The sequence below is a fragment of the Eurytemora carolleeae genome, unplaced genomic scaffold, assembly GCF_000591075.1.
Source record: "Eurytemora carolleeae unplaced genomic scaffold, Eaff_2.0 scaffold32, whole genome shotgun sequence".
In the NCBI taxonomy this organism is placed as follows: domain Eukaryota; kingdom Metazoa; phylum Arthropoda; class Copepoda; order Calanoida; family Temoridae; genus Eurytemora; species Eurytemora carolleeae.
Window position 1 is genome coordinate 186,845 of NW_019396068.1, and position 27,362 is coordinate 214,206.

The 27,362-nt window shown below is 36.4% G+C and overlaps 3 protein-coding genes across 3 annotated transcripts; all 3 read left to right on the top strand.

Annotated features, from left to right (window-relative positions):
* Positions 1-2: 2 nt before the first annotated feature.
* LOC111711392 (spermatogenesis-defective protein 39 homolog) lies at positions 3-5,162 on the top strand. Its single transcript, XM_023485742.1, has 9 exons — positions 3-50; positions 953-1,070; positions 1,657-1,800; positions 2,342-2,475; positions 3,002-3,297; positions 3,354-3,699; positions 4,529-4,611; positions 4,688-4,827; positions 5,002-5,162. The coding sequence occupies exons 2-9, from the start codon at positions 961-963 to the stop codon at positions 5,087-5,089; spliced, it is 1,341 nt and encodes a 446-aa protein (XP_023341510.1). The 5' UTR covers positions 3-50; positions 953-960; the 3' UTR covers positions 5,090-5,162.
* Positions 5,148-12,370, top strand: LOC111711126 (116 kDa U5 small nuclear ribonucleoprotein component). The gene is made up of 10 exons (XM_023485388.1): positions 5,148-5,643; positions 5,973-6,038; positions 6,375-6,644; positions 7,393-7,491; positions 7,969-8,247; positions 9,316-9,462; positions 10,180-10,359; positions 10,764-10,852; positions 10,953-11,275; positions 11,332-12,370. The coding sequence occupies exons 1-10, from the start codon at positions 5,167-5,169 to the stop codon at positions 12,318-12,320; spliced, it is 2,919 nt and encodes a 972-aa protein (XP_023341156.1). The 5' UTR covers positions 5,148-5,166; the 3' UTR covers positions 12,321-12,370.
* LOC111711111 (tyrosine-protein phosphatase non-receptor type 23) lies at positions 12,351-27,050 on the top strand. Its single transcript, XM_023485368.1, has 18 exons — positions 12,351-12,554; positions 12,871-12,960; positions 13,475-13,590; positions 14,472-14,596; positions 15,946-16,071; positions 16,207-16,347; positions 17,197-17,286; positions 17,560-17,748; positions 18,465-18,519; positions 18,622-18,850; positions 19,370-19,610; positions 19,849-19,986; positions 21,193-24,642; positions 24,715-24,954; positions 25,303-25,569; positions 25,641-25,729; positions 25,794-25,867; positions 26,514-27,050. Exons 1-18 carry the CDS (start codon positions 12,397-12,399, stop codon positions 26,933-26,935), a joined length of 6,240 nt encoding a protein of 2,079 aa, XP_023341136.1. The 5' UTR covers positions 12,351-12,396; the 3' UTR covers positions 26,936-27,050.
* Positions 27,051-27,362: the final 312 nt, after the last annotated feature.

A 27,362-nucleotide genomic window follows, 5' to 3' on the forward strand; every position in this document is an offset into this window, starting at 1 on the left:
ATCTGATTTATAAAATGGAACTTGGCTGTTTACAAACCTTTGATAATCAGGTAATTATCTAATTTGCGTTTAACTAAAGGTTAATTTTTGGTTAGTAGTGTCGACCCCATATTTAGTAAATGATGGGATGTCTGCAAATGATAATAATAATGATATTTGAGTTTTATTCAAATGGTTCAAAAAAGTCTTTGATTTGGTAAACTTTCGTAGGAAAAAAACTACTAATATATTGCTGCATGAAATTAACATTTTAAGTCGAAATTTATTTAGATTACAGCCTTCCATTGGGATGGAGGAGAAGAAATACTGGAATTATCTTTTCTATTCTAGGAATAAAGATGAATGATACCCGAGTTAGGATGGAGAAGGAGGAATACTGGAATAATCTTGTCTATTCTAGGAATAAAGATGAATGATACCCGGGTTAGGATGGAGGAGGAGGAATACTGGAATAATCTTGTGGAATAAGGATGAATGATACCCGGGTTGGGATGGAGGAGAAGGAATACTGGAATAATCTTGTCTATTCTAGGAATAAAGATGAATGATTCCCGGGTTAGGATGGAGGAGAAGGAATACTGGAATAATCTTGTCTATTCTAGGAATAAAGATGAATGATACCCGAGTTAGGATGAAGGAGGAGGAATACTGGAATAATCTTGTCTATTCTAGGAATAAAGACGAATGATACCCGTGTTGGGATGGAGGAGAAGGAATACTGGAATAATCTTGTCTATTCTAGGAATAATGATGAATGATACCCGGGTTGGGATGGAGGAGAAGGAATACTGGAATAATCTTGTCTATTCTAGGAATAAAGATGAATGATACCCGGGTTAGGATGGAGGAGGAGGAATACTGGAATAATCTTGTATATTCTAGGAATAAGGATGAATGATACCCGGTTTGGGATGGAGGAGGAGGAATACTGGAATTATCTTGTCTATTCTAGGAATAAAGATGAATGATACCCGGGTTAGGATGGAGGAGGAGGAATACTGGAATGATTCTGTTGCTAAAGGGTTCTCCTGGGAGGAAGGAGATGATACTATGGGAATGCCGGATCTAAGGTTCGCACCAATTAAAAATCATTTTCACTGTCTAGCCATATTTTTAGTTCAGAAATGTTTTAATCTCATCCCACTCAACGCAACCAGAAGAATAACTTTATTGATTTAAGATAACGGATGTTTATATTCATCAGATAGTTCTAAGACAGCATAGACTGAAAGATGTTGCTGCAACGTATCCAGAAGAAATCCTGTGTCTATACATTTTTTGGAATTTATTGTCCATACATTTTTTGGAATTTACTGTCCATACATTTTTTGGAATTTATTGTCCATACATTTTTGGAATTTATAATTAAACCAACAATTTTTAGCGTTAAACCCTTCAGGAAGCAGTAATCCGTATCTTTTCTTCTGAGACGCCACAACGATCAGCTCTTGCATGATTACGAATCGCTTAATCGCTTCAAATTTTTGTGGATATTGATTTCAGGCGGTGTACTGTACATTATCGACGTCTCAAACTTTTTTTGTTAAAACGTGTTAAATGTTTTAGTTTATGTTTTTTCTTTGGATTCCGTTTTTTTAGTGTTTACTATTTGAGAACCCTCCTCTAAAACTTAAAATATTTTAAATGATATTTTAGTATAACCTCGAGCCAGCCTCTAGATGATCTAGTATCCTTCGAGATGGGTCCGACCTCCTCCGGCTCTGCTGTATGGGAGGCCAGGGTTAGAGAGGCTGCTAAACAGATCTCAGCAGCTGCAAACAAACCAGAACCATCCATCAGGTCTTGTTTTTATTTTAATTTTTGGAAACTATTAGAGTAAAACAAGAGATCGGAATTTATGAATAATGAAAATAAGTTGAACTTAGTACGAATAATTAATCTACTTGAATAGAGTGAACAAGAATGCATGAGAGAGTTGTTCAAATAGCTATACCTAGCTTAAAAAACCCAAAACCTGTTCTTGATAAAACTTCAATTACTTAATAAAAGTTTGCTAAATTTATCCTTCAGTAATTATTAGTTTTGATCCTTGTTTAAACTTTACGAATTTGCGGACCTTTTATATTTATTATCAAGAGAGCTTGGAACTTTTGAACGAAGATAAGTTAAACTCATTCCCTAAATTAAAAATTTTCCAGTTGCTATCACCATATGTTGTTGAAAGGGAAATCAGTGTTATTATTATGAATAAAAGAGATGAAGATGAGAAGGTCTTCTCTGGTTCCAGAATCCGATGCTACGATTTGTGGATTTTATAATGCTTCTTCGGCAATTTTCTTCCTCTATAAATTGATATTTTCCTTTAATGTATGTCGTTTAGCCAGATGATGGGTCGGAAGGATCCTGCCAAGCTAGAAGCTGAACTGAATACCTTGAGAAGGAAACTTGAAAACCTGCAGGATAGAAGACTGGATCCAGACCCACCAGTAGAAACCGTTCAAAATATTATCCTAGGTTAGCCTCGAACTTTCAATTAAAATCAAATTCCTTCGAAATAGTTCTACTTCTTTTGCAAAAGAAGCGTTAAGTAGTAGTTTAAAGGATTAATTATGCTGATAAATAATAAAATGATTTAATAAGAACAGATTATTAAAATAACAGTTAATATAAGAAAACAGATTTATTTAAAAACAGATAACATAAAAACAGAATTTATGACAAAGTATTTTAAACAGACATAAGGTATCTATCTATATATAAAGTTGTAATAGATGTTTGTTTGTCCGATCATAACTAAGAAATCCCTGGAACGATTTGCCTCAATTTTGATGGTTGAACTGGGAGACCCATGGGAATGTTCTTAGCTTGGTTTTGAGCTTCTAAGTTGAGTGGGTCGACTTTACTAGCAAAAATTTAGTTTCCTGGTAAAATCGTTCAAGTGCGGGTAAACGGGTGGAGTAACTTTTAGTAACCTTGGCCGCGCTGGGTTCCCAAGCTAGTAAGCAGATAAAATAAACAGATTAAATTCAATATTGTCTAGGTAAACCGTACTCCCTCGAGATGTATAAGAGTATGAAGAAGAAAGAGGATCTACTTGACTGCGCACTGGAGATGGGGGACGGGGACGCCATCCTTGCTATCACACTTATGATCAAGAAGACTTTAAAACATCCGAAATTTCTTGGAATTTTGGGCGCTCGGCCCCTCGCCGCTCAGCATCTAATTCATCATATGATTACTCGACATGAACTCTCTCAGTTAACAGATCTTTTAAACGCTCTCGGTCGATTTCATGAATCTGGAATTGTTGCCTACAAGCAAGCAGTATCGTCTCAGGTTTGTTTTTAAATATTTAATTTAACAAAATCAAAAATTAAAACGACCATTTTTAGAGTATTGAGTACAAAGTGCGAAACTTAAAACAAATCCTTCACTCACAAATGTCCGGCCATATCGACTCCTCCTTAGTGGTTGAACAAATCAATCTGCTGGAACGAATCTCTCCCATCCTTGGCGCTGAATCATCCTACCCGGAGAGACAACCGTCCGTCCTCTCTAGTAGTGTACTGAAGGCTCTGCTATACTGTACCCAGCACTACTATGGAGCCCCGGAGAATCTTCTGCACTCTCCTTCAGCTATACGGAAGATGCACAGCTTGTCGGAGAGGCAGGTTATCTGGGTCAGTGTCAGGGGTAGAGCTACAGCTGAAGCCTGGAAGGATTGTGAAAACCTACTTGGTAATTTTTTAACTCAACCCTATTTGTATTCATGGTTATTCTTTTCTACATCATGTTCAATATATCCAAATTACTTAATTAGTAACCAAATCTTTGTACCTCCATCTTTTTTCTCATATAAAGTCTTTTCTTTCTTTTAACTTTTAACTTTCTATAGCTGTAGTTGTAGAAATATTCCTGTGCTACTCTTGTAGCTGAAGTTATAGAGAATACTCCTATTAGCTACTCCTGTAGTTAGATTTGTAGAAAGCACTCCTGCTCCTGTAGCTAGGTTTGTAGAAAGTACTCCTGCTCCTGTAGCTAGGTTTGTAGAAAGTATTCCTGCTCCTTTAGAAAGTACTCCCGCTCCTGTAGCTACTCCTATATCTAGGTTTGTAGAAATTACTCCTTCTTTGTTTATGAACAAAGAAAGTAGGTTTGTGATTGTGAAGTATTCCTGCTCCTGTTAACTACTCCTTTGATCTACTCCCGTTGTTGGCACTAGAGGACTGAGAAACCCTTAAAAATCACCAATGTTTAACTTTGTGCAGTAAAGATTTTTATAAATAGAACTGAGATTAATTCACCAAAATAACCAAAAAAGGACAAATATTGGAGATAAAATAATCACAGAATTTATTTCCGGGACAGTTTCTTGCACTGGTCTCACTTCTCTCCGTTTAAGTCTCCTGGAATGGAGATTACATTTATTGAGTTTTTTAGTTCTTAAATGTCTTCTCTATATTATCTTCTTCTTTATTATATTCTTTTTTATCTTCTATTTCAATACTTTTTTCATTATCTTCTTCTGTACTATCTTCTCTTCACATTTCTAATCATCTGATTCTAGTTGGAAAAGGCTGGTTGGGAGGTGTGAAAGCTAAAGGCGGTGTAAACATGGCAGAAATGTCAATTGTACTGCACGATGCCAAGGTAAACAAACACACTGTAAACAACAACAATGAATCACTTGGTTACGGATATATGAAAACGTATAATCTTGTTTCAGTGTCCAGTTGAGACCCTGAGCTTGGTTCTACAGGCTGTAGAGAGTCCTGGAGAAAGGTTGGAGGTTGCACGTAAACTCCGGGTCTCTAGTGTAGTTGTTGATGTTCTCCTGGCACAGAAGGATCGGGCTGCTCTCCTTAGGAAACTTAATCAATTAGATCTCATTTGCTGTTTTGTTCAACCCTTGAAAATCTAGGATAAATTAATTTTGTCAGATTGAAAGCAATGATTTATTGCTGAAATATTTTTTAAAGTAAATATATAACTTTTAAATCATTAAGTTTTGTCGACTAAAATTGATTTTGATATACATAGGTTCCGAGATTCTCTACAGGCGAGTTCACGAGACTGGTTTTACGCAGAAAATGCTCTAACAACATCAAACGTGAAATGGAAAAATTAAATTTTTTATATTCATATTTATAATTTTAATTCCTGAGAAACATTTATTAAACCAACTGTGATATTTCAGAAAAGAAAATGGATCCTGATCTATACGACGAGTTTGGAAATTATGTTGGACCCGACCTTGAGTCCGAGGAAGACTCCAGCAGTGACGAAGAGAAGGACCGGGACGAGGAGGAGGCCATGCAGGGGGACGAGGAGCAGGATGAGGAGGACGAACCCTCAGCTCAGTCCATGGCAATAGTGCTCCACGAGGATAAGAAGTATTATCCAACTGCCGGAGAAGTTTTCGGACCTGGTGTTGAGACAATAGTCCATGAGGAGGATACCCAGCCTATCACCAAACCTATCATTGAACCCGTGAAGAAGAACAAGTTCGAGCACGTTGAGCAGGAGCTGCCCAGGACTACTTACCAGATAGAGTTCCTCGCTGATCTCATGGATAACAGTAATCTGATTCGTAATGTTGCTCTGGTGGGACATCTTCATCACGGGAAAACATCCTTCGTTGATTGTCTGATGCAGCAAACCCATCCTGATCTTCAATCTAAGGAATTCATTCAAATATTCCTTCAGTTTTGGACCAACTTTTTCTTACCGTACAATTTCGACATTTGGCCCCCCAAAAAAATAAATAAATCAATATGAAATTTCACGCCAAGGACCAAGCTCTTGGTCCATCAAAGGTTTGCGATATTTCACTTCCTTCATTTCGTTTCTGATATTTCTTCCTCTCCCTCCACTTAAAAGGATGAAAACATTCGGACTTGGCTTCCGATATTTTAGGGATTTAGGGAAACCGCTTTTGAAATATTCCGCCCCCCCCCCGACCTTAAAAACACCTCAAATACTGACTGTATTGAATGACTACCCCTGAGTAGGATGACAAACCTGTCCGGTACACAGATACTCTCTTTACAGAACAAGAACGTGGAGTTTCAATCAAGGAAAACTTAGTTCTAATAATCCAAAAAAAATATTCCAGCATTTTCTTTCTTCGATTTGTATTTTCAATCCTGTAATTATTTTTTCCATTTTATTGTACTTCCGTCTTACTCCATTTAAAAGTTTACTCTATCAATGAAATATGTTTATTCTTGACTTTTGTATTATACAGATTTTAAAGGGTCAGTCTGAAAACTGCTGTATTTTATTGAAATTCAGTTTGATTTATTTTTATAATATTTTTAATATTTATTTATGTATATATATAAATATTTTTTTTATTATTCCTATTTCATGAAAATAATGTTCCTTTTATTTTAACTGAGTTGTTTGATCAGGCCATGCCTGTATCCCTGGTCTGCCAGGACGTCAGGGACAAATCCTTCCTTCTCAATGTATTCGATACTCCCGGCCACGTCAACTTCTCCGACGAGGTGACCGCCAGTATGCGCCTGGCGGACGGCGTATGCGTGTTTATCGACGCGGCGGAGGGTGTGATGTTGAACACAGAGCGGGTGATCAAGCAGGCGGTCCAGGAGAAGCTGGCGGTGACCGTGTGTATCAACAAGATAGATCGACTTATGCTGGAACTTAAACTTCCGCCCCAGGTTTATTTTTAAGAATATTTTCAATTTCATTCTTCTGAAGTTGGTACAGGGTGTCCCAAAAAACATGGGAATTCAGTGACTAATTCGATATCGTCTTTGTTATGAATTAGCATTGTAATACCTAATTTCAAAAGCCATAATATTATTATGTCTGCTAGAGTTTATTTAATGAAAAGGGTAAAAGACTGAAAAGATGTGTCTAAAATGTCTCCGCAAGATGAACAGTGAATATGGACAAGTTTACTCTGTTTGTATACTGTAATTTTCTTTTTTTACTAAGTACAACCGGTTGCAGTCAAAACATAAACAAACAAAATGTAAACATAGCAGACGAAACTCTTACAGATTACAGCTTTCTCAGTAGGTATCACTATACTAAATCAAAGAATTATTCATAAAGACGATATCGAATTCGTCACTGAATTCCCATGTTTTTGGGACACCCTGTACAATGTACAACTAAAAATAAAAGTTTATGATTGAAATATTTGTTTTCTCTTCCCACAGTTCACATTTAGCTTTTAAGAGTATTGACTATTGATCTAAAAACATACAGCCTGATGGAAATATTTTACATTAACAACGATAGATGCCTTATTCCTTTTATATATTTTAATAAACTATTTACAAGAATAATACGAGATAAAAAATTTAAGATATTAATAATAAAATAAACTTTTATTACATAACAAGTTTCTGTTATGGTATAATACTTCCTGTTTGCTGTAACCAATGTTCTTTTGCTTAGGATGCGTACTACAAGCTGCGTCATATAGTGGAGGAGGTTAACGGCCTCATCAGCCTCTACTCGGAGGATGAATCTATTCAAGTTCTATCTCCAATCCAAGTAAGAAAATATGTTCATGTGTATTGTGTATTGACTATTGACAACCTCTCTTTCTATGGTTAAAAAATGCATAAACTTGTAATTAATATATGAAGGAATTAACCTGTAAATAATTTATTGTATCGTATCTACACATTTTTTCATGCTTGCATTCTTCAGGATACTTTTGGGGATTTTTCTGCAAACAGAAAATGGATTTTAACTTTAAAAGTATGAAAAATTGTCCAAATAACTATACAATTAATTGTTAATATCGAGTGGTCGACAATTTTGTTGGTGAGATAAATAAATCAGATTGAATTATTAAAAATCTAAAATGGTACCAAGAATTTTTAAAAAGAAATTATTTCTAACGACATACATTTTCTTAAAAGGCCTTTAATTTTTGATGACGCATGGTCATGCCATCCCCCCTCCACCCATCCGGCCAAAAAATTAATAATAAGATTAAATGATTATTAAAAAAATTCTTTCCAGGGAAATGTATGTTTTGCTAGTTCCCAATACGGAGCCTGCTTCACACTCAAATCCTTCGCTGCTCTGTACAACTCTACCTACGGGAACATCAACGTGAACGAGTTCGCTAGACGGCTCTGGGGGGACATCTACTTCAACTCCAAGACGAGGAAGTTCTCTAAGAAACCTCCTCATGGTTCCGCGCAGAGAAGCTTTGTTGAGTTTATCCTTGAACCTCTCTACAAGCTGTTTGCTCATGTTGTTGGAGATGTTGATACCTGTCTGCCAGGACTCTGTCAGGTCCGTTTACAAGCTTTAGAGCTATCCTATTTAAAGAATGGCATGTCTGATTCACAACGGTACCCTGAAAAGCTTTGTATGATCAGACTGAATTAAACTCTAATTATTGATTGTTTCCAATTGCTTGTGGTTTCTTTGAAACAGTGACTTACGGAAATTTCCTTTAGAAATAGTTGAGAAAATTGTCCGAATTGTACATTTTCTAGTAACTCGACAATATCTTCCAAACTATTGACCAGATAAAGGTTTAACTTGGATAGATTTAATATAGATGTAAACAGTTTAACTTAAAATATAACATAAATACATAAGATTGCTTAAATGTCGTCTTCCTATTCCACAGTTTATGGACTCTTCAGTACATGTCTATTGTCTGGCTTCCCTGCAAAGTTTAGTGTACGACATCCAGATATCTCGAACATCAGAAGTCCAGAATTATTTACCCGATATCTTCGCCCTGGGAACTATATGTCGGTTTAAATGTTTCATGGGTTCATTAAGATTGTTGTTCTTCAGCTTTTTGTCTTAATAATTTTGTTTTTTGCTATAAAATTAATATTTATTCAATTATTTAATTTTTCCAAGTGTCTTTTTTATATATTTAATTATTTATTAAGTAATATTTTATCAACCTGTGTTAAAATTATTATGTCCATTAACGGCATTTTAATGTCTCCTACAGTGAAACCCTTAATAACGAATACATCGGAAGAATTTATCAAATGTCGTCTTGACAATTTTTCAATGAGTTTTATACTATATTACGTAAATTTCAGTATTTGCGAAAATAAATAAATAGCTATGAATAAGCGGGAGCAGTTTTAAAGAGTTCCATATAATCATTTAATTAAAAAAACTAAATATCTGCAACATTCCTTATCAGAAAGTGAAGAATACGACATTTGATGAATTCTTTCGATGTATTCGTTATTAAGGCTTTCACTGTAACATATTTGACGTACTCAAAGTTGGATTTGATTGGCGAGGTGCTCAACGTAATATAGGGCATGATGCTTTGACTGTAAGTGTAGGTTGAATGATAATGATAATAATAATAATTTGGTCCAGGAGCTGGGAGTAAGGTTGACTAAGGAGGAGAGTAAGATGAATATCCGACCTTTACTCCGTCTCATCTGCTCCAGGTTCCTCGGGAACTTTACAGGGTTCACGGATATGTGTGTGGAACATATTCCTAGTCCTCTAGATAATGCTAAGGTAAGCTTTCTTAGTGGAGGGGGGGGGGGGGTGTCTATTAGATAGATAAATAGATAAAGTTTATTGCTAAAATACATGTACAAGCATACTTGACTGTTTTGATTATTTTTTCCGCCTAACTTTAATAATGATAACAAAACATTTCAATTAAATAGATTTAAGAGGAGAACTTTTTTTATCTTATGCAAAAAATTAATACAGTTGTATGAATAACTAGATTTTAAAATAATTTTCTGTACAAAACAAATAATAGAACATATTAAAATATATTTCATTAGTTTTAAATGAATAACAATTCGGTTTATAACACATTGTAGTGTAATTTTCCAAAAGAGAGTTTAGTAGTTTATTTTTAAATATACTTAGAGAGTTGCTTCTTTTTAAGTCAAGAGGCAGGTTATTCCATATCTTAAGAAGAGAGCTTGATGGTAAATTCTGTTAAAAAGATAAAAACATAAAAATGTATTATTTACTCAATTTCTGCGTAAGAAAATTTAACTATTATTGTTCCTATATTTTTATCCCTTTTTTCAAATAATTATTTCTTCATTTTTAATTAAAATCAAAGTGTAATATTTGATTTACAATCCTAGGTTTCTTGAAATATGTAACAATAATAAAGGCTGTTTTTATATGTTGTATTATATCATATTCTTAAGTAAAGCGTTTTTCTATTTTGATGATAATTTGGTTATAATTATGTTGTATGTTGTGTAGATGAAGGTTGATCAGATCTACAGCGGAACCAACGAAACGGAGAGGTACGAGGATATGGTGGCCTGTGACCAGGATGGTCGACTCATGGTACACACCACCAAACAGTACCCTACTGAGGATACAACTTGTTTCCATGTTCTCGGACGGGTTATGAGCGGAACTCTGCATTCAGGACAAGAGGTAGAAGATTTTGAAGGTGTTTGCGGGAAAAATATGATTTAAAAGGTTTTTCTTAACTTTGCCACTGTCAAGATTCTCCAGCAGTAATTCTTTTTCTTTGAAAATCCCCCCCCCTCCACCCCCAACAACATTTTTTAAACTCACAACAGGTTTTAAGCTTTCCAAACTTTGGTGGTTATTTCCTTCTTGAAAAAGTAAGGAAGACATCAATATTGCAGTTAACAGCTGCACATTTTATTAAATCTTAATCAAGTTTTGTAGACACTGTGGTGGCAAGGAGCGTCGACCCTACTTCATTGAATATGTGTTTTCTTCTAATAATGATAATAATAATAATATGTAAAATGTATATTAATCAAATTTCTAGCATCTAGTCTTATTTTAACTTTGTTTGAAATATCTAGATTCGTCTGTTGGGAGAGAACTACACAGTATTTGACGAAGAAGACAGCAGAAGCCTTCGAGTTGGTCGTCTTTGGATCTATGAAGCTAGGTAAACATTTGAAAACAACCCTTTCCATTTTTAAAAAGTTTGAATGTTTCTTAAAAGAAATTTTTATATCTTCTTAAAGAATTTTATAATTTTTTTACAGGTACAAAATTGAAGTCAACCGTGTCCCCGCCGGTAACTGGGTTCTGATCGAAGGAATCGATCAAGCAATCGTCAAGACATCGACCATCACTGACTTGCAGGGCAACGAGGAGCTCTACATCTTCCGCCCCTTGAAGTTTAACACCCAGTCCGTGATAAAGATTGCTGTAGAGCCTGTGAACCCCAGTGAGCTTCCGAAGATGTTGGACGGTTTGAGAAAGGTAAACAAATCTTATCCCTTGCTCTCCACAAGGGTAGAGGAGTCAGGTGAGCATGTGATCCTGGGAACTGGAGAACTTTACCTCGACTGTGTTATGCACGATCTCAGAAAACTATATTCAGAGAACTATATTCAGAGAACTATATTCAGAGAACTATATTCAGAAAACTATATTCAGAGATCGACATCAAGGTTGCTGATCCTGTCGTCTCCTTCTGCGAGACTGTGGTCGAAACTTCCAGTTTGAAATGTTTCGCCGAGACCCCGAACAAGAAGAACAAGATGACAATGATTGCTGAACCGTTGGAGAAGGGTTTATCTGAGGATATTGAGAACGAGGTTGTATCTATCACGTGGAATAAGAAGAGATTAGGAGAATTTTTCCAAACCAAATATGACTGGGATTTACTTGCCGCAAGATCTATCTGGGCCTTTGGTCCTGATGCAACCGGACCAAATATATTGGTGGACGACACACTCCCCTCCGAGGTGGACAAGGGACTGCTAGGATCCGTCAAGGAGAGTATAGTTCAAGGTTTCCAGTGGGGTACTAGAGAAGGACCGTTATGCGAGGAACCGATCAGAAATGTCAAGTTTAAGATCCTCGACGCAGTGATCGCCAACGAACCGATTCATCGCGGCGGTGGTCAGATTATCCCAACCTCAAGAAGGGTAGCATACTCCGCCTTCCTCATGGCTACACCTAGACTCATGGAACCCTATCTGTTTGTTGAGGTATCCGCCCCGGCGGATTGTGTATCTGCTGTATATACCGTGCTCGCTAGACGGCGAGGTCACGTGACCCAAGATGCTCCTGTACCTGGTTCCCCACTGTACATCATTAAGGCATTTATCCCCGCCATCGACTCATTCGGGTTTGAGACGGATCTCCGAACCCATACTCAGGGTCAAGCATTCTGTTTATCAGTATTCCACCACTGGCAGATTGTACCCGGAGATCCCCTGGATAAATCCATCACAATCCGTCCCCTTGAACCCCAACCCGCCACAGCCCTAGCCAGGGAGTTCATGGTGAAAACGAGGAGAAGGAAGGGTCTCTCTGAGGACGTCTCCATCAACAAGTTCTTCGATGATCCTATGTTGTTGGAGTTGGCCCGACAGGATGTTATGCTAAACTATCCGATGTAAATACTTGCTCTCTCACATGTCTCACGTTTACCTTGCATTTTTGTTTCAGAGAAAATGAACTAGAAGAGAACTAAGGATGGAGGCTATACCTAAACTCCCCATGATAAGTTTCTTGGCTAAAACTAGTCCGGAGAACCTAAACCTCTCCTCTAAACTGAGACAACTTATTGCGGAGAAATTCGGAGAAACTCCGTCCGCATTTGCAAATGAAATTAAAGAAATAGAAACTTTAAGGTAATGCTTATTGTTCAAGTTATGTCCATTCAATCATTTAATCTTTCAATGTTGGCTAAGATCAAAATTGCCTAAATTAATATTAAAAATCTTAATCCAAGTAAATTATAATATTGAGTTATGTGTACGTGTATATATATACATTATACATGTAACATGTGAACTTATACAATCTTTTATATAAAGTCAGTCCAGTAATATTAAGTCAGTCAGTAAAATGAAAGTAAAATAAAATGGTACGATACATTGTTATTTATTGTCCTTACTTGTTTTTAATCCTGTGGTAATATGATAAAACTATTGTTTTGTATTTTAGATCAAACTCATGTATCCGAGTAGCTGAGAGTATTGATGGAGTTGCTACTCTAAAGAAATATTATTGTCAACTACTTTTCATTAAAAACAGGTCAGTATATAAAACGATTTAACTAAATCTGATAAACGTTTTTATGTACTATTTTCACCTGTAGGGTCAGATACTACTGTTGGCGGTCTGGGTCGCTCAACATGGGGCTTCTTGCAGATCTCATTCTCATTCATTCATTCATTCATGTTGAAATATCTGAACCATTAAATCATTGTTACAAATTAATATAACAATAAATTATTTTGTATCATCTTATATTTCAACATAATTTAAATCTACTTTTGATCTTAATCAATCAGATCTGCATGCTCAAGTTTGACTGACATTTATTATATAAAATACAGATTTAAGATTTGCGAGGAAATAGCGCTTCAATTTTATGAATTCTCTGAATTTATAAGAATAAATAAAAGTTTAAAATTTAGATTAATGCAATTCAGACTTAAGATTAGCGGATGTGCTAACTTAATATTAAAATAATAAAGGATTAAGTTGGGCGGGGAAGGACCGTTCCAAATCAGAATATAATCTTCATTGATTACATTTAATTAAGGTTCAAGATAAATGGAGAAGGACCGTTCCAATTTAGCTGGAAGGATTTGTATTCTGGAGCCGAGTTTGTGTTTCCAGATATCACATATGAGCTGGCATCCGTTCTGTATAATATAGGTAAGATTGGGGTTATTATTTGTTAACATATTCAAGCTTTCCAGTTATTGTTAAATAGCTGAAGTGCCCGGCGTTGCCCGAGAAATTAAACACTTTTTTTTGAAAAATGAAATTTGATTTTTTAAATCCTATGTTTCTGCCAGGATACCCAAGGGTTCCCTCCAATTATGTCAGCCAATTTGGCTCAGATGTTTAGCCAACTGTAGTTAACATATAAAAGGGAAAATCATTGCAAAGAAATGTTAGTAATAATTTTTTAGAAAATACGCAATATTATATGTGATGAAAAAATATTGGAATTTTAGTTGTTCAAAGAATTGTAACTACTGAGGATCGTCATGATAGACGTGAAACATGATGTTTAGTATAATTCTTTTTTTAATAAAAATGTGAAGTTAAAAACTGAAATATATATATATATACATATACATACATACATACCCACTTACATACATACAAATATATTTCAGTTTTTAACTTCACATTTTTATTAAAAAAAGAATTATACTAAACATAATGTTTCACGTCTATCATGACGATCCTCAGTAGCTACAATTCTTTGAACAACTACAATTCCAAGATTTTTTCATCACATATTGCGTATTTTCTAAAAAATTATTACAAACATTTCGTTACAAATATATATAGATTTTTTGTAACACTGTTAATATTGGAATGATAATTTGTTGATGAATAAAACCCGTCTACCAATGAAAGATGATTTTTAAGCTTTGAGAAAAATAAAATGAAAAATGGCATTTTTAACTGCCAAGGTTTGTTCTTTGGATCGCTAATTTTCCATAAATTCAGTTTTTAATAACTGGCAGGGATTCGGGGATGAAAATATATTTACAAACAACCTCTAAACCCCTGTATTGTAGGATCCCTGCACACCCGACTAGGATGTGCTGAGTCTAGAGAGGAGAGTGAAGGAATGAAGATGGCAGTTGCGCATTTCCAGTGTGCAGCCTGGGCCTTTCATACTCTTCCTGATCTTTATCCCCAGGTAGATACAGGGGCGGGGCAGTGCATCTGCTGCCTGGGAGGTCCACAGTGGGGCCCTATGCAGATTTCACTTCCTTATGATTCCTTAAGAAACAGGAATACCTACAAAGAATAAGACTTCAGAGACGACTGTACACAATTTATAGTTTATACCGTCTGTTTCTTTCTTTCTTTGCAAAATCATTATATAACCCATTAAAAGACTATATAAAAGGTAGATGACTTAATTTTACCTCCGGATCGTCATATGAAAAGTGTCAGATCGTCTTTGCAGTCTCATCCTTTGTCGGTAACCCTGTAGATACATCTAGATATATACTTTACAGTATATCCCATATATATGAATACAATTAATGAATTTATAGAATGTCGCCTTCAAATTATGTATTGGTTGATACCGCTGAAAATATGTTAACAGAAGGATAAAGTATTTATTTATCAGTGATTGTACTCAATGTACTGAAACTGTCTATTTTCCTTGAAGGAATAAATATAATTTACTTAAATATTATTAAAATATCTGTGTTAAAAGTACATCTCTGATTCTTGTAAAGCCTCTTAAAACTCAAAAATAATTATTAACGTTAAAAAGCGAACGAAATATAAAGAAATAATCTAAAATAATTTTTGGATGTAGAGTCCAATCAAATATATTTCTAGGATGTAGAATTTTATCAAATATATTTCTAGGATGTAGAATTTTATCAAATATATTTCTAGGATGTAGAATTTTATCAAATATATTTCTAGGATGTAGAATTTTATCAAATATACTTCTAGGATGTAGAATTTTATCAAATATATTTCTAGGAAGTAGAATTTTATCAAATATATTTCTAGGATGTAGAATTTTATCAAATATATTTCTAGGATGTAGAATTTTATCAAATATATTTCTAGGATGTAGAATTTTATCAAATATATTTCTAGGATGTAAAATTTTATCAAATATATTTCTAGGATGTAGAATTTTATCAAATATATTTCTAGGATGTAGAATTTTATCAAATATATTTCTAGGATGTAGAATTTTATCAAATATATTTCTAGGATGTAGAATTTTATCAAATATATTTCTAGGATGTAGAATTTTATCAAATATATTTCTAGGATGTAGAATTTTATCAAATATATTTCTAGAATGTAGAATTTTATCAAAAATATTTCTAGGATGCAGAATTTTATCAAATATATTTCTAGAATGTAGAATTTTATCAAATATATTTCTAGGATGTAGAATTTTATCAAATATATTTCTAGGATGTAGAATCTACTCAAATATATTTCTAGGATGTAGAATCTAATCAAATATATTTCTAGGATGTAGAATCTGATCTAAAATATTTCTAGGATGTAGAATCTGATCTGAGCGCGGACCTGATGGGGTTTAAGTCCCATATATCCCTAGCCCAAGCTCAGGAGTGTATCCTGGAGAAAAGTATCCTAGATGCTAGGAAACCTCTTATCATCTCTAAAGTAAGTTTTAAACCGTCTGGTTAGACCTTTAATATTTCAAACTATTAATTCTGTTATATCAAATGATCTAAGCTTAACTCTAAGCAAGCATTGAGATCTCTTGGTCGGTTAAACTCTAACCTATATTCTGTATAGGTAGGAGGTCAGGTGGTTGAATACTATAAGCAAGCATTGAGATCTCTGGATCTGTTTAACTCCAAAGATTACGGGGAGGGTATACAGGATATAGTTGGATCTAAACAAAACAAAATATGGAAATCTGTTCTAGAATTCAAGGTAAATATAAACCTTCTCTGATAATCACAATTTTTTATCAAAATCACTTAAAGGTAGATCAGAAATATTTTAGATTAAAATTAACAAAATCTTTAGATTTTTATTAATAACATTTAACATCACCAGTTCTCAGAACTTTATCACTAAACTTTGATGATCAAGAGTTTATCAAAAATTAAAGTTTACTGTGAACTAGCCAAAAGGAGTAGGTCAAAGTTATGTGACATTAATGGTACGACTTTGTGACCTCGTAGTTCGTCTAGTTTTGCTTTTATTCATAAGTATAAGAAAATCGATTGAATTGAATCCTTGCTACTAACTTAAATTTTCTAATCCCTATATCTTTGCAACTTGATGGTGTAAACCGTTGATATTTCAAAATTCGATTTTTGAGCTAAAGGCATTTATTGTTTGAAATTGAAATATGTCTACGATATTGTATTGCAAAGATATGGGGTAGAAAATCAGAGTTTGTGGCCAAGTCCCAATTATTTAACCCGGTTACATCTTGTCGTCAACTTACTAGACTGAAAGCCAATGTGCTTCAGGTTTTTCCAATAGATCAGTAATATTAGAACTCTCAGGAATACCATGAAACTAGCCCTTTTTAATATTTAAAAAAATCAAACTTGTATAAAAATCTGGACCAAATTGGCTGACATTTTATTATGAAACCCTGGGGTGACAGGCTAAAAATGATAATTTTGAAATTCCACGGGCACTTCAGCTAAGTCATATTATTGTACCAAGTGCGGGTAAACGCTGGGAGTACTATAAGTAATAAAACTAACCTGGTTAATTGGCAACTCTGGGTACTCTAGCAAGTGAATTATATTATATTATTTTTAGATAGCGTACTATCAGAGTATGAGCTACCTGCATATGGGAATGTTCTCCGAAGAAAATAATAAAATGGGAGAGAGAGTAACATATTACAAGGTATTTAATAGTTCGTGTCTATTCTCGTCAGCTGTAGGGGGTCTTTTTCTATACTGTGCGTGAATACTTTATTTCTTTCCAATTGGTCATTATTACATGTTTTTAAAAGTTGCCCGTCTGCACGCCATTGGAAGTGGGGACTGACTTTCTTTAATCGGAGCAGTACCATTTTCCTAGCCAGACCTGTACCATTTAACTAGTCGGACCTGTACCATTTCTTTATTCGGACCAGTACCATTTCTCTTCCCCTTTTTCTTATTCCCTGTTATCTAGGCTGCCAGTGATTGTCTAGCACAGTCTGCTAAGCTGGCCAAGAAGTTGGATGATCCCTTCAAATCTGTATTTGATGCGCTGGCCTACGCAAACGACGTGGTGAACGGTAAACTGGATGTTTCGAAGAAGGAGAACGAGTTTATTTATCATGATAAGGTTCCAGACCTAGACGCTCTGCAGGAGATCAAGGTAGAAGTGGAAACATGAGTATTCGGGATCGTTACGCTAAAATAATTTGCAGTTCAGAAAATTCCGTTCATGTGTGTTTTACCAATTGTATTTTTTTTACAAATGTCGGATATAGCTTGTTGTATATTTCCGAATGAAGGGGGGGGGGGGGGCTTTCAGATCAATTATCCTATAGCTCTTCTTAGAAGTTCGAACACATTGTTCGGCTGTGCTTAAATATCTAGAAGTTTCCTATTCTATCCTAAAACTTTTTTCATTTTGTTCATTTTATTACATTTTGATTTTGCTACATTTTTTACATATTGATACTTTTTTCTACATTTTACTTAATTTTAATACACATTGGTACACTTTAGTACATTTTAGTACATCTGAGTACATCTGAGTACATCTGAGTACATCTGAGTACATCTGAGTACATTTGAGTACATCTGAGTACATCTGAGTTCATCTGAGTACATCTGAGTACATTTGAGTACATTTGAGTACATTTGAGTACATTTGAGTACATTTGAGTTTATTTGAGTACATTTGAGTACATTTTGGTACATTTTTCTACAATTTATTACATTTTATACATTTTATACATTTTCTACATTTTTATACATTTTCTACATTTTCTACATTTTTCTACATTTTTCTACATTTTTCTACATTTATTTCAACCTTTGTTCTAGGTTTGACTAGGCTTTAAATATCTATACTTTTATTTGCAGGGAGCCAGTCTTGTCAAAGGAATTGGATTTGATTCTACTGATCCTGAAGTTTCAGGTGTAGATAATTAATATAAATCCTCATTTAACTATTGCTTATGATTTTCATAATTTTTCAGGCGAATAAACGTAGTGGCTAAAAATGAAGAATTATGTTTAGGTCCTGATATATTCCAGCGCCTGGTTCCTATTGAAGCTCATGAAGCTTCTTCTCTTTACTCTGAGGAGCAAGCTAAACTACTCCGAACTGTCTGCTCCGATATAGAGATGGCCAACGGAGATCTAGCTGTGTTTCTCTCCGCTCTCCAGCTAGATGATATACCTAGAGAAGAGGATCTTATCCATGTGCCTCAGGAACTGATTGAGTGTGCTGCTAGTCTCTCTGTCAGGTATTGAGAAATCCCACATGAATGTATTGTACAAATTCAAATCACTTCATGTTTAGCAGTTGATTACATTGCGTGTTTTGGGGAAATTTTAAACTTAGATTCACAAATAAGCCGATCCTAAATATGTTTCTATAGGTTAGAATGTTCAATACCTATTAACAAATAACAAATTTCGACAGTGCAGATGGGATATTGTATGTATTTAAAAATTTGTGAGCAATCTCTTAGAGAATATCTTGATTTCTTAATGTGTGTTCTGCTATAGATCAGATTTATTAAAACGTCAGTTTTTCTCATCAGCAGCCACCCCATTTTCAATGATTCTTAGCATACAGTTATTTAAACTGGGGTGAATTTTTTGGGTATATCTTCCACCTGATTATGCAAACCTTTGATATTTCAAACTTAAACTATGCATAGTTTGACATATCTAACAATAGAAAATTATAGTCTTTGGCAAGTGAAATAGAACAAACTATCTTTATTTGTAAAGGTGTATTAAGACAGCTTTTTGTTTAGAAGAGCAGCTGTTAGTCAGCTTGAAGAAGGAATGACAAGCCTAGCGAGTGTATCAGCTGATGTTGAAGCTAGCCTAGCAGAGATACAGAAACTGCTCCGGGAGGAACAGAAACAGGAACGCGAGTTTCAGGATATTGTTGGACCCAGAGCTAGCTCTATACTTGTAGAACTAGAAAGAGAAACTCAGAAGTATCATGAAGCTCATTCTATGGCCTCAGAGTCTAATTTAACCCTGAACAAGGTATAATTTAAAGTAATTTTTAATTTGGTAAACTAAATTTATCTTTAAATTAGTTTTAATATCATTCGTGAGACCAAGAATGATAATCATACGATTATGGGGTGCACTAGGGTAACTAATGCCAGATTAGGGAGGCTTTCACATTTAACCTCTTTAATTCTTTATCACTTTACCCCCTTAGTAAACTATCTAATAAATTGAAATGAGCTAAAAGGTTTCTGATCCTAATTATTTTAAGGCGATGAGATTGCATGTGAAGAATTTACAGCTTTTGAGTAAATCCGTCCCTGAGCTGGAAGAGGATATTCCTAAAATCTCTGACCTGGAGGAGTCTGTCCTAGACTGCCTTAGGAACATGAGAAACGTTCTCAAAAAGGTCAGTTCTCACACTTTAATATCGCAAATCAACATAAATAATGTTATTTCTATTTTTGAAGACTTACAGTTAGAGGGCAGACATAGTTATTTAGCTCCTGTCTTGGTTGGCTGTACAGTGTACACTCGTACAGTTGACATTGTCGAATATTTCACTCTTCTAGCACACTGGGTATCATTGAGTATACAGGGTTTTGGGGTATTGAATTCTGTAAAGTAAAATTTATAAGTTTTTAAAAATCTTTTAAAATGGATATTTTGAACTTAAATTTAGCTTTTCAATAATTTTTTTATCAATTTTTATTCTGAAAGTAATAAGAGTACCGCTATTTGTATTTTTTTTATTTTTTATTTATGGAATATTCTAGACAGCATTCCTGTTATGCAACTGACTGTAGTTCATAATTCTGCCGAAAGTTCACACTAAAGTTATTGAAACTTCTTGTTTTTCTACTTAAAATAGTAATACTGAACCACTCATAAATAATGTGTGCTACAGTTTAAAGATGGCAAGGTTATTTGTTTCACTTCTATCAAACAAATCTTGAATTTCATTTTAAAATCAACTTTTCTTCAGAACTTCAAATATTCTTAAAATGTATTTCAATTTAGTATCAGTTTCGTCGAGTTGATTTTACCAGGCTTATTAAAGCCTCGAGGGCATTGCGCCTACTATACTATACCTATATTTAACAACAGATGGTGCATAATGATGAAGATTTTGAATCTAAATAATATAATAATATAACCCCCTGGGATGATTTGTACTAAGTTCAGAGGCTAACTAACATGCAGCTGTTTTACTGCCCCTCTATGTTTAATACCACGATGCTTATAGTGCTTAGGATAAAGCTCGTGTGCATTTTTGAATTTCCAACGAAGTAATATTTTTCTCTCTCTGTCTGGAAATGAACCGATTTTGTGTATTTAATACTTTTTTAGTTCCACAAATCTGTGACAATAACACTAGAGAGAATGAACCTTTTCTTCTTTGAAAAATGCTTTGTTTCTGTTAACGGTTAGCGTTAAACGTGAACCTAATTTTACCCCTTTTTTAATTCCAAAATATCCTGTACCCTTCTAAAAGCATCAAACATTGCATGTCTGCTGGCATTATCATTGAAGGCAACCATTTTAATTGAATTAAATATTCTTATTTACACATTTTTCTGAGTAGAAAGGGTTTGATTCCGGATTCTTGGTTTAGGTTGAAGAGATGAGACATCAAAGACTAATGCTTGAGGAGACCCTAAGAGAAGGAATACGGAACGATGATATCACCAACAGTCTGGCTAAACAAGGAGACAAGGAAACGGAGAAGGTGTTTAAGGAGGAGATGAAGAAGCACGAGAAGACGGTGGAGTACATCAGGCAGAATATCCACGCTCAGAGAAACATCGTCTCAGCGCTAACGGAGAAGAACGCTGAGTATGCGGATGCTAGAGAAAAAATCGGAAACTTTGTTCTCATCCGGGATGAAAAGATTGGATCTCTAGTTGCTAGTTATCATGCCTACGAGGATTTATTAGACAAGACTACAAAAGGATTAGAGTTCTATGCCAAGCTGGAGAAGAACGTGAGCAAGCTCCTGTCCCGAGTGGATGGAGTAGTGAAGGTTCAGGTTGAGGAGAGAGAGCAACTCATCAATTCTTCAGCTAAAAAATCCGCCGAAGCACGTGCGTTATCTCTCAGTCTTGTTTCCGGTAAGTCCCAACCGTATCCGGTCAGAAATAAAGCAGACAGTGTTGGACAGTTTGATTATAAACCTGAGTTTACACCCGGAGCTCCTCCCCCAGATACCCCGGAGCAGCCTATTCCTCCTAAAACCCAGAGACCTAAATTAATTGATTACATGAGAGCGCGGCAGGAGAAGGGGGGAGGAGTAGATGCTCCTGGATCAGGTACAGCGTATCCTCCTAATTCAACTCCTAACAATCCTTCATTCCAAGCCCATGGTCATATCGGAGGAGTCGGGTTTCCTGCTGGATCCATGTACCCCGGGAACTACTATCCGTCTAATCAACAATATGCCAAGTACTATGCTCAGCTAGGAATGAGCTCTGGAGCCGGAAAACCAACAACATCTACTGTTGGAGGAAGTGAAGGAGAACAACCCAAGCAAGAATATCCACAAGTTTCCCAAAACATGAATCAGAATGTTTCCATTGAAAATACTAGTTCTCCTGGTCCCCAGTCCTCTCAACCAGGAGGATCTTATCCGAACCCTGGAATATCAGCAGCAAATCAACCCTCGAGTTCAACCTATTCAGGAACTACGCCAGTTCCAGGCGGTAGAATTATATATCCTAATGGTTCAGTTGGTTACACTTCACCTTATCAGGGTAGTAATACAACCACTACAAACTCCTCAAGAAGTTCTATGACTCCAGGACAAGGATATCCTGCTCCAACCCCTGCCAGTACTACGCCTACTCCTGGAGCCGGACCTGTTCAACGGTCTCCAGGTTTACATCAATACTCGGCTCCGGTCTCCACCATGCAGCAACCGAACCCGTTGGGATCCGCTAACACCGGATATTCTGTTCCTAACTCTCAATATTACTCACCTCAACATCAACTTCATTGGGGACAACAGATGCAACAAGGGGGATCTCAAGCTGCACAAGGAGCACAGGTTCAACAACAACAAGTTGGTCCACAATCCCAAATTCATGGTGTATCTACTGCTGCTGGACCACAGGCTCAACAGCAGTATGGTGGGCCACAGGGTACACAGCAACATGGTGTGCCACTGGTCTCACAACAACATGGTGGGCCTCAGGTTTCACAGCAGTATGGGGGACCACAGATTTCACAGCAACATGGTGGACCACAGGTTTCACATCAGCAAGGTGGACCACTGGATGTACAGCAGCATGGTGGACCACAGGTTACACAGCAGCATGGTGGGCCACAGGTTTCACATCAGCATAGTGGACAACAGGGTCTACAGCAACATGGTGGACCACAAGGTCCACAGCAAGATGGTGGACCACAGGTTCCACAGCAGTATTGTGGGCCACGGGTTTCACAGCAAGAGAGTGGACCATATTTTCAATCTAGTGGACAACCGATACAACAACAGCAAGGTGGTCCACAACTACATTGGGGACAGCAAGGAGTGCCCCAGAATCAACAACAACTGCGGTTCCCACATCAACAGGGTAGCCCACAGGCTTATCAGCAAAGACCAATGGTTCAACCATTTCAGCAACAGCAAGGAGGACCACAGCCCCCACAACAGCGACAACAGCAAAGCGGGCCACAAATTCAACAGCAGCCTGGAGGACAAGTTCAACAGCATCCACAAGGACAAGTTCAACAGCAGTCCGGAGTACAAGTTCAACAGCACCCTGGAGGACAATTTCAACAGCACCCCGGAGGACAAGTTCAACAGCAGCCCGGAGGACAAATTCAACAGCAACCTGGAGGACAAGTTCAACAGCACCCTGGAGGACAAGTTCAACAGCACCTCGGAGGACAAATTCAACAACAGCACCCTGGAGGACAAGTTCAACAGCATCCACGAGGACAAGTTCAACAGCAGCCTGGAGGACAAATTCAACAGCAGCCTGGAGGACAAGTTCAACCGCACCTCGGAGGACAAGTTCTACAGCATCCTGGAGGACTATTTCAACAGAACCTCGGAGGACAAGTTCAACAGAACCCTGGAGGAAAAGTTCAACAGCATCCACGAGGACAAATTCAACATCACCCAGGAGGACAAGTTCAACAGCAGCTTGGAGGACAATTTCAACAGCACCCAGGAGGACAAGTTCAACTGTACCCAGAAGGACAAGTTCAACAGCACCCAGGAGGACCACAACATCAACAGCAAAGGCCTGGAGTACCTACGGGGTATCAGCAGTATCAGTCGCCAGTCAGAAACCCAGTTCAGTACCAAACCAACAACAAAATGCAACAGCCAGGGATACAGCAGCCGGGGATACAGCAGCCGGGGATACAGCAGCCAGGGATACAGCAGCCGGGGATACAGCAACCAGGGATACATGAGCTAAGATTTCAACAGCCCGGAATGCCAAATCCCGGATATTTTCCTCCACAATTCCAGCAACAAGCAGAAAAACCTGTTATGCATCCTGTAGTGCCCCAGCCTGGGACCCAGAATAGATACATTCCAACCCAACCGTTCCCCCAACCTGGTAATTATTCCTCTGAGTTGTCAAAACCTGTAAACGTTGTTACTCCCATTCCTGCTCCTACTCCGGCTAAACCTGGATCCAACCTTGATCTTCTCTCGGGGATAGATTTGACCCCGACACATAGAATTGATTCTCCGATTATTCATGATCAGTTCATATCCAGCGAACCTTCACCTGTTCCGGTAAAGCTTCCAGACACACCTCATAACACGGAAACAGTTAGTCAGAGGAAGGTTCGTCCTCCAATGTTTGTGATTGATACGGATAAGTTGAAACAAGAAACTGAGAAACTTCAAAGCTTCGTTAACAGTTTATCCCAGAAAACATTGCAGGGTTCTGTCCCACTAGATTCAATGTGGAAGGACGCGAATGATTCTGTCTCCAGGTGTGGAAACAAGCTCAGTGTATCAGTCGGACGATGCTATCCGTTAAAGAATCGAGCTCCGGACGTTCTTCCCTTTGATCAGTCAAGAATAGAACTTAAGTTTTCGAAGGTAGTCATTTGGTTTATAAACTTTAAAATATTTCATGTCTCATCATTTCTAATCTAATAATTATTATTGCAGGATGATTACATCAATGCGTCCTATATAAAGAACATTAGCCCTCATTCTCCAGACTTTATCGTTACCCAGCTCCCCTTGAAAACCACTGTGCTAGAGTTCCTGGGTTTAATCTGGCAGGAGGGACTAGAGACGGTTGTTAGTCTAGTTCCAGTTCAAGATATGGCGGAGGGAGTTTATATTCCACAGGGTAAAGAATCTTTGACTGTTGGAGACTTTGTGATATCTCTTCAATCCGTCAAGGTAAGTTCGGTCAGGGTAATTAACGGAGTTTACATTTACCTTGTATTTTAATGTATTGTACAGTGGGATTTCATTAAATTTCGTTAAACTGTGGATTAAGAAGACGATTTTTTTAACTTAAAAACTTTAAATAGTCCACTGAACATGAAGCACAGCAGTTGTGCAGTGTACACAGACTCATTTCAAGCTACTGGAACACATCTGCTTTACAATAACAGCAAATATTCAAAAAGAATCTTAAATTTCGTATTCTTTTTTACTGTTTTATGGGTCGCACTGTCATTTCTGTTAATAATCTGTGAATTTTTTCCCGTTAAATTCTTGGTATAGTTTAGATATAATTGTTAGGAATTATCTGGGTATCGTGAGAGAGTTTTCCACGTGAATAAACCGAGCAGTAAGCAGACCAGAGCTCTTCTGCACCTGGAGCTGACCAGCTGGGTTGGACCTGAGCTACCAGCTTCTCCAGCTCCGCTCATCCTTGCAGCTCAGCATATCCTGGAGCTACACAACCAGCAGAGATCAGTCAGCAAACCTGTCCTTATCCATTGCAGGGACGGAGGAAATAAATCCGGGACGGTTTGTGCTCTTGTTTCCGCTCTTGCCGAGGTTGAGGTAATCAGATCTTTGAACCCCAAAAATATTCATTTTAACAAGAAAAGAATGAAACCCATTTTGTATTTTAGAGTACTGGATGCGTTCCAGATTTTCTACCGATATTTTCATCCTTACTCCAGGGAAGAAAAGGAATTCTACGTGATAAACAATATTTAAGGTAAATATAGTTTTATTAGCATATTTGTAGGAAAGTCCATTTTAAAATATTTTCCAATTTTCAGATTTGTGTATGATACTCTACTCTACAGTCTACAGTCTAGACTAATCCAGCAGGGTGTCTTAACAGGGGTTGCAGGTATATTTTAAATATTCTATTTAAATTTTATTTTTATCACGATAAACGTTTAAATTCAATAGATGATACTTATGGACGATTGTGTGGATCCTTATTGATATATTCTTTGCATCTATACCATTTTAATAGGCATTTTTGTCTTCATTTATACATTGTTCTCGTCCGTTGTGGATAACCCTTTAGAAAATAATATTATCCTTTTGAATACAGATAAAAAGATTTTTAATATATACAGCTGAAGGACCCGGCGTTGCCCGTGGAAAAAAATTTGAAAAAAAATGTTGAAAAATAATATTTTAAAAAATTTGAGAACATTTTTTTTTTTGATTTTTTTAAAGCCTATAACACCCCCGGCCAGCCCAATCGGTCCAGCCGTTTGTCCGGCAATAGGCAACATATATATACACGAATGTCTTGTTATATAGATTTACCCACAAAGGATGAGACTTCATAGAAAACTAAGGATTTTTATTCTTAATTTTTTTTTACATTGATGGTTTCCTGAAGCTTTAATCTTTTTCCCTTTTCCCTAAATTATTTCGTTCTTCTTTAAAACGTTCTTAGAATAATATAATAAATTTTAACTGCAAATCTTGAGGTTCTCATGAAAATATCATATTTTGTGTGTAACCCTGTATATATCTAGGTAGAGCTAGAACACACAGCCGACATCCTAGCAAAGATTTTATCTCTCACACTTCCATGAAGGAAGGATCTCCGCGGAGAGGATCCGATATACTGGTTCAACCAGACCCGGAGAATAAAGAGAAGGTTGAACCAGACCTCGTTGTTGTCGAGAAATCTGTGTCAGAGATAGAACCCAGTCCGATCAATCATCCGATCCCTTCTCTTCCTCCTAATCCTTCTCCGACGATCCTTAAATTATCCACGGATCCTTTATCAAACCTGGCCGATCTAACCCAACTCGACCTACTCACTATAACAGACTCGCCTAAGAAGAAGAAAATAACTAAAGAGGATTTCATGAGCTCCACAGGAAACCTTCAGAGCAATCCTGATCCTACCGATCCTTTGAGCCAGCTTAATCCGCTCTGGTCTCTCAAATAATCGTTATTCGTTTTTCTTTTAATAAGTTATGATTTTATTCTATATTTATTCTGCATTTAGAGACTTTATTTATTTGTATTATTGACTAAGTCCATATAAACGCGAATTGAGTGAATTAAGTGTTAAACATTCATGTATAAGACCAAAAAAGTATCAAATGTTGATTTAATACTCTTAAAAGATAAAGATAATTTATAATCACTCAATTTAGGCTTACTTTAGGCTCCAGGATTGTATTATTTGATTTAGAACTTTATCAGAACAATAATACGCAGAGATTATTTATACATTATAGGTTTAAATAAATTTCTTAGATAAGAGTTCTTTAAATATAGTTTAAGAGATTATTAACAACTAAAACAATTGTACTACAATTATCCCTGAAATATCTTCAAGAATTTTCAAATCCTTGAAACTCTGTCATTTG

Bases quoted from the DNA above. Each gene is read 5' to 3' on its own strand.
- LOC111711392 (XM_023485742.1), top strand. From the start codon at position 961: ATGAATGATACCCGGGTTAGGATGGAGGAGGAGGAATACTGGAATGAT. The intron at 1,801-2,341 runs GTCTTGTTTTTA...TATGTCGTTTAG, and splicing joins AAACCAGAACCATCCATCAG to CCAGATGATGGGTCGGAAGG. The intron at 3,700-4,528 runs GTAATTTTTTAA...ATCTGATTCTAG, and splicing joins GGATTGTGAAAACCTACTTG to TTGGAAAAGGCTGGTTGGGA.
- LOC111711126 (XM_023485388.1), top strand. From the start codon at position 5,167: ATGGATCCTGATCTATACGACGAGTTTGGAAATTATGTTGGACCCGAC. The intron at 7,492-7,968 runs GTAAGAAAATAT...AATTCTTTCCAG, and splicing joins AAGTTCTATCTCCAATCCAA to GGAAATGTATGTTTTGCTAG. The intron at 11,276-11,331 runs TCAGAAAACTAT...AGAGAACTATAT, and splicing joins CGACTGTGTTATGCACGATC to TCAGAAAACTATATTCAGAG.
- LOC111711111 (XM_023485368.1), top strand. From the start codon at position 12,397: ATGGAGGCTATACCTAAACTCCCCATGATAAGTTTCTTGGCTAAAACT. The intron at 19,987-21,192 runs GTCAGTTCTCAC...TTCTTGGTTTAG, and splicing joins TGAGAAACGTTCTCAAAAAG to GTTGAAGAGATGAGACATCA. The intron at 25,570-25,640 runs GTAATCAGATCT...TTTGTATTTTAG, and splicing joins CCGCTCTTGCCGAGGTTGAG to AGTACTGGATGCGTTCCAGA.